At 39.8% G+C, this 11,351-nt stretch overlaps 1 protein-coding gene across 2 annotated transcripts in view; it reads left to right on the top strand.

The window, feature by feature from the left end:
• Positions 1-423: 423 nt before the first annotated feature.
• The window catches only part of CTSS (cathepsin S), a 39,384-nt gene continuing 28,456 nt past the window's right edge, over positions 424-11,351 (top strand). For both annotated transcript variants that reach the window (XM_011937808.1, XM_011937807.1), the window contains exons 1-3: positions 424-681; positions 1,862-1,988; positions 9,039-9,161. In XM_011937808.1, coding sequence (XP_011793198.1) covers positions 1,863-1,988; positions 9,039-9,161 — 249 coding nt within the window. In that variant the 5' untranslated portion in view covers positions 424-681; position 1,862. The remainder of the gene's footprint in view (positions 682-1,861; positions 1,989-9,038; positions 9,162-11,351) is intronic.

The raw sequence follows: 11,351 nt of genomic DNA, 5'->3' as shown, positions 1-11,351 counted from the left end.
TTAAAAGCAGTAAGGCAGGTTTTCCTAGGAAATCATAAAAGGAGCTGGGATTTTGGGAGCTTTATCTTAATCTCTTTATAACTAAGTGTTTTCCATGTAAAAGTTGGTGTTTTTAAAATTTAATTTAATTTTTTTTTGAGATAGGGTCTTGATCTGTCATCCAGGCTGAAACACAGTGGTATAATCATGGCTCACTGCAGCCTTGTCCTCCTAGACTGAAGCAATTCTTCCAACTCACCCTCCCTCTCAGCTGGGACTACAAGCATGCACCACCATGCCCAGCTAATTAAAAAAATTTTTTTTTTGCAGAAACAGGATCTTGCTATATTGCCCAGGTTGGTCTTGAATTCCTGGCCTCAAGTGATCCTCCCGCCTCAGCCTCCCAAAGTGCTGGGATTATAGGCGTGAGCCACTGGGCTTAGGCAAGGGCTCTTCTTGATGGCTTACTGGATCCACTTTGTCCCCAAGACCATAGGGAGACGACTAGAGGTGACTGTACTAGCTAGATTTTAAACGAAACTGAAATGAAAGTTCACTTCCTCATTATGGATATCTCATGTGACAAGTTCCAATTTCTTTTAAAGTCAATTGAACTGAAATCTCCCTGCTGCTTTGAAATCTTAGAAGAGAGCCCATCAATTCAAGGATTCTTACTGTGGGAGCACCTGCTAGTTCTATCACGTATGTACCGTTTGTTCTTTTTCTCCCATTTGGTCTTCAAACACTCTGTTTGTGTTTGTAACTTGTTCTGCCTGCTAGGTTTTCTATCTTTGGTTTCAGGAAGTAAACTAAAAAGTCGTGTTGTTCAATTTGCTTCTTCTCTATTTTTAAAAAGTTAATGTCTGCTTGAGCATCTAAGTTGAGGCTGAAATGTGGCTTTCTTTGGAATATAATTAAAAGGTTTACATGTTTAAAATTCCAGATGTTTTCAATTGAAAAGAAACGGAAAAGAAAGTAGAATCCAGTTTGAGGGAGCTAGTCGCTACATTTCTGTTGAAGTCTCTTGAGTTAAATACAGAAGTGGCATTTTAAAGAGTAGTTAATTGCCTCATTTGAAACAGATGTCTGATCATTGGGAAAAAAAGATAAAAAGGAAAATAACCTACCTAAAGATGTGAATGAGAGTTGTCTTTTAACTATCTGTAAAGACTGTGGATATTTAAATAAGTCAGTTAAGAAGAGCTCATGTATTCAAAAATTCAGGAGATAAACTGATTTTTCAGAGGTTTGCCTCTCTTAAGGATGATTTTTTTTTTTTTTTTTTTGAGAGAGCGAGAGAGAGAAAGAGATTTCCTTTGATTAGATTTGGTGGCAAATCCTGGAAAGTCCCTGTTTTCTAACCGCCACCCCAGATGTGTTTGGTTTACCAGATATTGGGAAATTCCTGAAAATCACTTTTTAAAGTGCTACTAAGCATTGGAAGTAGTATTTCAGGCACAAATCTGCAGCTATTCCCTGTGACTATATATCCCAGGAATTTTCCTGTATAATTCTGTTTATAATAGTCTGTCCCTATTGAACAATGAGATCACCTGGACACGGGAAGGGGAACATCACACACCGGGGCCTATTGTGGGGAGGGGGGAGGGGGGAGGGATGGCATTGGGAGTTATACCTGATATAAATGATGAGTTGATGGGTGCTGACAAGTTGATGGGTGCAGCACACCAACATGACACAAGTATACATATGTAACAAACCTGCACGTTGTGCACATGTACCCTAGAACTTAAAGTATAATAATAAAAAAAAAGTCTGTCCCTTTGATAGACTTTGCATTGTTATTTTCTCTTATGAAAAAATATGGTCACAACATATGCAGCTAATAGCAACACTTCCTATGTTACCTTTCCTTACACAGAATGAAACAGCTGGTTTGTGTGCTCTTGGTGTGCTCCTCTGCAGTGGCGCAGTTGCATAAAGATCCTACCCTGGATCATCACTGGCATCTCTGGAAGAAAACCTATGGCAAACAATACAAGGAAAAGGTAGACTGGATTGCCACTCGAGGGATATGCTTTTAAAGGAGTACTGTTTTCTACCTCTCAAAATTGCGTTCTTACAGGCAATGTTTTCAGTAAATATTTAGGCTGGGCGTGGTGGCTTGTGCCTGTAATCCCAGCCCTTTGGGAGGCCAAGGTGAGCAGATCACCTGAGGTCAAGAGTTCGAGACCAGCCTAGCCAACATGGCAAAACCCCGTCTCTACTAAAAATACAAAAATTAGCTGGATATGGTGGTAGGTGCCTGTAATCCCAGCTACTCAAGAGGCTGAGGCAAGAGAATTGCTTGACCCGGGGAGGCGGAGGTTGCAGTGAGCCGAGATTGCACCATTGCACTCCAGCCTGGGCGACAGACTGAGACTCCATCTCAAAAATAAATAAATAAACATTATGTACTTGTTTCTTGCCAGATACTATTCTTGGTACCATACAGCAAGAATCAAAACAAAATTCCTATTATGGAGCTTTTATTATAGTGAGAGAGACAGGAAATAAGAAAATAAACAAGCAGACATGTAGTATGCTAGATGGTGATAAGTGTTGTAGATAAAAGTAACGGAAGGCAGGCCAGGCGCAGTGGCTCAAGCCTGTAATCCCAGCACTTTGGGAGGCCGAGACGGGTGGATCACGAGGTCAGGAGATTGAGACCATCCTGGCTAACACGGTGAAACCCTATCTCTACTAAAAAATACAAAAAACTAGCCGGGCGAGGTGGTGGGCGCCTGTAGTCCCAGCTACTCGGGAGGCTGAGGCAGGAGAATGGTGTAAACCTGGGAGGTGGAGCTTGCAGTGAGCTGAGATTCGGCCACTGCACTCCAGCCTGGGTGACAGAGTGAGACTCTGTCTAAAAAAAAAAAAAAAAAAAAAGTAACGGAAGGCATGGAGGGGAGGAAGGGCCCTGGGTGGTGGTGATGGTAAGAAGTCTATCTATATGACAGGAGGGTTAGGAAAGACCTCACGGATAGGGGTGCCATTTGAGCAGAGAATCGAGGGAAGCCAGGGAGCAAGCAAAATACATAATAGAGTGAAGCGATCAGGCCAAGGGCAAACGAGCACAAGCTCCTGAGGAAGGGCCACATTTGGGATGGCTGAGGAGCGAAAAGGCCTTATTACCCACATAGTGTGGCCAGATATTGTTTCTTGACTATCACTTCCCATTTTGTACTTCTGTTTTTATTTCAAAGCACGCTTGCTGATGTTAAGACCTTAACCCTACTGCTTTAAATAACTAAGTCCTGTAACTATGTAATATTTCTGTTTGTAAGCTAGCATCATATATTTATTTGACATATTATTTTGTATAAAAATGACACTCTTAGTAGGTTATACACTCTAAGTTTTATTTTTATTTATAATTAAATAATAATTGTGTATATTTATGGAGTACAATGTGATGTTATGATACAAATATACATTGCAGAATGATTATATTAGGCTAATTAATATATTCAGCACCTCATATACTTATCCTTTCTTTGTGATGAGAATATTTAAAATCCACCCTTTCAGTAATTTCGACATATAAAATACATTATTACTATTATCGGTAGCCACCATGCTATGCAATAGATTGCGAGAACATATTCTTCTTGTCTAAATGAAACTCTGTACTCTTTGCCTAACATCTCCCCTTTCCCTGTCTACCCTCCTCCCAGCCTCTGCTAACCACCATTCTACTCTCTATTTTTATGAGTTCAACTGTTTTAGAGTCCACATGTAAATGAGATTATGCAGTATTTGTCTTTCTGTACGTGGCTTATTTCACTTAGCATAACGTCCTCTAGACCCATCCATGTTGTTGAAAATGACAAAATTTCCTTTTTTTTTTTTTTTTAAGGCTAATTGGTATTCCATTATGCATGGAATACAATATGTACCACACTTTTTTATCCATTCATCTTTTAATGGACACTTTATAAGGTTGATTCCATATCGTGACTATTGTAAATAATGCTACAATGAACCTGGAAGTGCAGCTATCTCATTGACATATTGATTGCGCTTCCTTGGGACATATACCCAGAAGTGAGATTGCTGGATGATATGGTAATTATGTTTTTAGTTTTTTGAGGAATCTCCATACTGTTTTCCAAAATGACTGTACTAATTTTACATTCCCACTAGCAGTGTATGAGGGTTCCCTTTTCTCCACATCCTCACCAACACATATCTTTCATCATTTTGATAATAGCCATTCTAACAGATGTGAGGTGATATCTCATTGTGGTTTTACTTTACATTTCCCTGATGATTGGTGATGTTGAGCATTTTTTCATATGTCTTTGGCCATTTGTATGTGTCTTGTTTTGAGAAATGTCTATTCAGGTCTTCTGCCCATTTTTAAACAGGGTTGTTTTCTTGATGGTTACTTTGAGTTCCTTCTATATTTGGGATATTAGCCCCTTATGAAATGTATGATTTGTAAATATTTTCTCCCATTCTATGAGTTATCCTTTCACTCTGTTAATTGTTTCCTTTATTGTACAAAAGCTTTTTAGTTTGATAGAGTCCTGTTTGTCTATTTTTGCTATTGTTGCCTGTTCTCTAGGGGTCATATTCAAAAAACCATTGCCTGGACCAATGTTGTGGAGTTTTCCCCTATATTTTCTTATAGTAGTTGTGTAGTTTCAGGCCTTATGTTTATGCTTTAATTCATTTTGAGTTGATTACTGTATATGGGGTGACATAAGGGTTCAATTTCATTTTTCTGCATTTGGATAGCCAGCTTTCCCAATGCTATTTATTAAACAGACTATCCCTTCCCCATTGTGTGTTCTTAGCACCTTTTCTGAAAGTCGATTGACCATAAAATTGCGGGTTATTTCTGGGCTCTGTATCCTATTCCATTGGTAAATGTGTCTGTTTCTATGCCAGTACTATGCTATTTAAATTACTACCGTTTTGTAATATATTTTGAAACCAGGCATTTTGTAATGCCTTCAGCTTTGTTCCTCCTGCTAAAGATTGCTTTGACTATTCAAGGACTTTTTTTAGTTCCACATGAATTTGAGGATTGTTTTTCCTATCTCTGTTAAGAATAACATTAGAATTTTGATAGAAATTGCACTGAATTTCTAGTTTGCTTTGAGTAGTATGAACATTTTAGCAATATTAATTCTTCCAATTCTTGAGCATGGAATATCTTCCCATTTATTTATTTTATCTTAAATTTCTTTCTTTCTTTCTTTCTCTCTTTTTTTTTTTTTTTTTTTTTTGAGACAGAATTTTGCTCTTGTTGCCCAGGCTGGAGTGCAATGACATGATCTCGGCTCTCCGCAACCTCTGCCTCCCAGGTTCAAGCAATTCTCCTGCCTCAGCCTCCCAAGTAGCTGGGATTACAGGCATGCGCCACCATGCCCGGCTAATTTTGTATTTTTAGTAGAGTCGGGGTTTTTCCATGTCGTTCAGGCTGGTCTCAAACTCCCGACTTTAGGTGATCCTGACCTCAGCCTCCCAAAGTGCTGGGATTACAGGCGTGAGCCACTGCGCCTGGCCTATTTTGTCTTCAGTTTCTTCCATCAATGTTTTATAGTTTTCAGCATATAACATTTCAACTCCTTGGTTAAATTTACTCCTAAGTATGTTTTAAATGCTATTGTAAATAGAATTGTTTTCCTAATTTCTTTTTCAAATAGTTGTTAGTGTATAAAAACACTACTGACTTTTGTATGTTGACTTTGTGTCCTACAACTTTACTGAATTCATGTATCAGTTCTAACAGTTTTTTGATGGAGTCTTTCTTTTCTCTCTCTCTCTTTCTTTTTCTTTTTATTTTTTTTTTGAGATGGATTCTTGCCCTGTCGCCCAGGCTGGAGTGCAGTGGTGCAGTCTCGGCTCACTGCAAGCTCTGCCTCCTGGGTTCAAGCGATTCTCCTGCCTCAGCCTCCTGAGTAGCTGGGATTACTGGCACATGCCACCACACGCAGATACTTTTTGTATTTTTAGTAGAGACAGGGTTTCACCATGTTGGTCATGCTGGTCTTGAACTCCTGACCTCATGATCCACTCACCTTGGCCTCCCAAAGTGCTGGGATTACAGGCATGAACCACCGTGCCCAACCTTTTTTTTTTTTTTTTTTTTGAGATGAGATCTTGCTCTGTCACCCAGTTTGGAGTAAAGTGGTGTGATCATAGCTTACTGCAGCCTCAAACTCCCAGCTCAAGTGATTCTCTTGCCTCAGTCTTCCAAGTAACTGGGACTATAAGCACATGGCACCACACTTGGTTAATTTCTATTTTTGTTTTTTGTAGACATGGGGTCTTGCCATGTTGTCCAGGCTGGTGTTGAACTCCTCGATTCACACAATCCTCTCACCTCAACCTCCCAAAGTATAGGCATGAGCCACCACACCTGGCCAAGACTTTCTGCATGACCATGTCATCAACAAAGGCAATTTTACTTCTTCCTTCTCTTATTTGGAGGCCTTGTATTTATTTTTCTTGCCTAATTGCTCTGGCTAGGATTTTCAGCACTATATTGACTAGAAATGGTGAAAGTGGGTACCCTTGTCTTTCTCTGATCTTAGCAGAATTGCCTTTAAATTTTCACCCAGTTGAGTATGATGTTAGCTGTAGTCTTGCCATATATGGCCTATTTGTGTTGAGGAACATTCCTTCTATATGTAATTTGTTGAGGATGTTTGTCATGAAAGGATATTGAATTCTGTTAAATGCTTTTCCTGCATGTATTGAAATGATCATACGGTTTCCTTGGTGCTGATGAATTTCACCCTCACCCACACCCTTTATGAAGAGGTTCCTCATTTCAAGGTTAACTGGAGTTAGATGTGTAATTAGCACCATTATCTGATGAAATGAATGCTATCCCTCTGTTTAATAATTACAGTCCCTCAGGAGGAATGAACCTGTCTTTTGATTAGTATCCTACCTTTATAATTGATCTCAAAGTGCACTTCTTCTTCTTTTTTTTTTCTTTCTTTCTTGTACTTAGATTTGTTTGTCTTTATACCATTGCTTCTCATCTTGTGGTTTGGAAGTAAGCCCATCATGCATGCCCATTATGTCAATTACTGGGGTAACAGTAAAACCTTGCTCCAAGGGAGAGAAACCTGCATCCAGACTTGCTACCCAGCAAGTCTGGCTTCAGCTATTCTAGGAGGCACCACCCACCTTGCCTTCTACATCACTGTATTCTATGTAAATGAATCTCCTGAAGGACAAGAAAATCGACAGTCAGCTTGTAAATTCACTGTGAATAAAATTAAAATAATAGAACCAAAAATAACTTTTCAAAAGACTGTATATAAAGGAATAATATGTACACTAATAGACAAGAAATAAATTAGAAATCTTAGAAATAAAAAATATTGTCGGCCGGGTGCGGTGGCTCAAGCCTGTAATCCCAGCACTTTGGGAGGCCGAGATGGGCGGATCACGAGGTCAGGAGATCGAGACCATCCTGGCTAACCCGGTGAAACCCCGTCTCTACTAAAAAATACAAAAAATTAGCCAGGCGCGGTGGCAGGCGCCTGTAGTCCCAGCTACTCAGGAGGCTGAGGCAGGAGAATGGCGTAAACCCGGGAGGCGGAGCTTGCAGTGAGCTGAGATCCGGCCACTGCACTCCAGCCCGGGCTACAGAGCGAGACTCCGTCTCAAAAAAAAAAAAAAAAAAAAAAAAAAAAAATATTGTCATTGCAATAAAAATCAAAAGGATTTCCAGACTGGAAAGAGTTGGATAGTGTCTGAAAGATACTACTGAGGGATTCACCCTGAATGCCGCACCTAGAAATAAAAAGAAAAATATAAGAAAACGCAAGTAAGAGAGATGAAAGAGAGTTTGAGCCTCCAAAATACTTCGGATAGGAGTTTCCGAAGAAGAGAATTAGATGGAATGGTGGAGAAGCAATATATGTGGAGACATTGATTGAGAATTTTCCAGATAGGAGACAAGGTCCTGAGTCATCCAATCAAAAGTACACAGCTGAAGGTAAATAAAGAAACCTATACCCAGACACATGTAATGAAGTTGTAAAACATGAAAAAGAAAGAGAAAATCATGGCTGGGTGCATGGTTCACACCTGTAATGCCAGCACTTTGGGAGGCCAAGGGGGGATGATCCTTTAAGGCCAGGAGTTTGAGACCAGCCTGTCTCTACAATAAAATAAAATAAAATAAATAAAAATAAGCTGGTTGTGGTGGTGCATGCTTGCTGTCCTAGCTACCTGGGCAGCTGAGATGGGAGGATAGTTTGAGCCCAAGAATTTGAGGCTGCAGTGAGCTGTGATCATACCACTGCACTCCAGCCTGGGCAACAGAGCAAGACCCTGTCTTTAAAAGAAAAAAAAACTGGCTGCAGTGGTACACACCAGTGATCCCAGCTATGCAAGAGGCTGAGGTGTGAAGATTGCTGGGTCCCAGGAGGTCAAGGCTACAGTAAGCGGTAATCACGCCACTTCGCTGCGCTCCATCCAGCCTGAGTGACAGAGCAAGACTGTCAAAATAAATAAATAAATAATAATAATAATAATAATAGTAAATTTTTAAAAGAGAAGGAAATTCATGTTTATCATAAAATAATATTAATCACCATCAAAGCAGTTAAGAGCAAGAATTAAGATTAATATGTGAAGTTAGCAGTTATATTGGATATATTTATGTATTTGCATGCTCTCAGATCCACATTTGGTAGAATACTTCAAAAATGCTATTTTCGGGCAGTGCAGTGGCTCACACCTGTAATCCCAGTACTTTGGGAGGCCAAGGCAGGCAGATCCTCTGAGGTCAGGAGTTTGAGACCAGCCTGGCCAACATGACCAAACCCTGTCTCTACTAAAAATACAAAAATTAGCTGGGCGTGGTGGCACATGCCTGTAATCCCAGATACTCAGGAGGTTGAGGCAGGAGAATCACTTGAGGCTAGGAATCAGAGGTTGAAGTGAGCTGAGATTGTGCCACTGGACTCCAGTTTGGGTGACAGAGTGAGACTCCATCTAAAAAAAAAAAATGCCATTTTCATCATCAAACACTTATTTGTCCAGGATGCAGTATGACTATGTTCTTCTTCATTACGTTTTAGAATGAAGAAGCAGTACGACGTCTCATCTGGGAAAAGAATCTAAAGTTTGTGATGCTTCATAACCTGGAGCATTCAATGGGAATGCACTCCTATGATCTGGGCATGAACCACCTGGGAGACATGGTAGGTACATTACAAGGAATCCCACTTTCATGTCTGGGTAAACATCATTTCCTTTCTGTCTCCCCAAAAGCAATTTGAAGGTAAACAACAATAACAAAGGAATGTATAGTACAAAGCTGGAAAACAGTAGAATTTAAGGACGTAAGAACTTGTACAGAAATTCCTTACTTAGTTCTACTTTGACTGCTTTCTTTCTTTAACAAATCACTTCTTTAAAGGAAATTTTAAACTCACAGACTACTATTGTTTTTTTAAAATAAATTCTAGAAAGTATTACCTAAAGACTATCGAAAGGCTTTTATAGAAAGTTGCCATACTTATTTAAGTCTAGATTGACAATTTAGTATGATCCATCTGCTTTCTTAATGGGAGCATGTGGGTATTTAATCTCACAAATAATCCTCTATTGGTTTTCAGATTCTGTTCTGTCCTACAAAACTTTACCGCTGTTGCCAAAGTAAAGAAGGGAATGCCCTAGGTAGACTAAACTCCTTCTTAAATGCAGGAATCTTCTTTGTAATTCTTTCTCACATGGGAAACCCGTTTAGTCCACTTTTTAGACAGCCCTTTTATAAAATTCTGCCTTGCTTTGAAACAAAAATCTGCCTACCTGTGACTTCTAGTTTTTACCATTCTCTTTTCCTCCTTCCCCATGGGGGTGTCTAACTGGGATGCTAGTGTGAAGTGTGAAACTAAACAAATCCAGATAATTCACCCCACCAGATCCCAAAGGAACCTCTGTTGTCACAACTATTACTGGTTTTTCTCAGTTTTTTTATTCCATGTCAGTTTTAAAATATATTCACAGTTACAGTTATTAGGATATTAGAATGAAGAATAGGCTGGGCGCAGTGACTCATGCCTGTAATCCAGCACTTTGGGAGGCCAAGGTGGCCAGATCACGAGGTCAGGAGTTCAAGACCACCCTGACCAACATGGAGAAACCCCGTCTCTACTAAAAATACAAAATTAACTGGGTGCGGTGGCTCACGACTGTAATCCCAGCACTTTGTGAGGCTAAGATGGGCAGATGACCTGAGGTCGGGAGTTTGAGACCAGCCTAACCAACATAGAGAAACCCCATCTCTACTAAAAATACAAAATTAGCTGGATGTGGTGGCACGTGCCTGTAATCTCAGCTACTTGGGAGGCTGAGGCAGGAGAATCACTTGAACCCGGGAGGCAAAGGTTGCAGTGATCCGAGGTCACGCCATTGCACTCCACCCTGGACAACAAGAGTGAAACTCCATCTCAAAAAACAAAAAAAAGAAAAGAAAGAAGGATATAAGTGAAAGAGATATATATATATAGTCATGTGTCATATATATTTTGGCCACCGATGGACCACATATACCTTAGTGGTCCTTCAAGATTATAATGGAGCGGAAAAGTTCCTCTTGCCTAGCTAGTGATATTGTAGCCACCATAGCCATGTAGCACAATACACTACTCACTTGGCTGTGGTGATACTGCTGTAAACAAACCTACTGCTCTGCCAGTGGTGTAAAAGTATAGCACATAAAATTTTGCACAGTACAAAATGTTTAATAATAATAAATGGCTATGTTACTGGTTTATGTATTTACTATACTATACTTTTAATTGTTATTTTAAAATGTACTCCTACTTATAGTTTTAAAAAGTTAACTGTAAAACAGCCTCAGGCAGGTCCTTCAGGAGGTATCCAGTAGAAAACATTGTTATCAGAGGAGATGACAGCTCCATGAGTGTTATCGCCCCTGAAGACCTTCCAGTGGGACAAGAGGTGGAGACGGAATGCAGTGATACTGATGATCCTGACCTTGTATAGGCCTAGGCTAATGTGTGTGTGTGTGTGTATTTTAGTTTTTAACAAAAAAGTGTAAAAACTTTTTTTTAATTTTTATTATACTTTAAGTTCTAGGGTACATGTGCACAACGTGCAGGTTTGTTATATATGTATACACGTGCCATGTTGGTGTGCTGCACCCATTAACTCATCATTTATATTAGGTATATCTCCTAATGCTATCCCTCCCCCCTCCCCCCTCCCCACAATAGGACCCGTGTGTGATGTTCCCCTTCCTGTGTCCAAGTGATCTCATTGTTCAATTCCCACCTATGAGTGAGAACATGCGGTATTTGGTTTTCTGTTCTTGCCATAGTTTGCTGAGAATGATGGTTTCCAGCTGCATCCATGTCCCTACAAAG

This window comes from Colobus angolensis, unplaced genomic scaffold (genome assembly GCF_000951035.1).
Source record: "Colobus angolensis palliatus isolate OR3802 unplaced genomic scaffold, Cang.pa_1.0 Scaffold169, whole genome shotgun sequence".
NCBI classification, from domain to species: Eukaryota; Metazoa; Chordata; class Mammalia; order Primates; family Cercopithecidae; genus Colobus; species Colobus angolensis.
The sequence above is the reverse complement of the archived record's forward strand: the minus strand, read 5'-3'. Positions and strand labels throughout refer to the sequence as shown.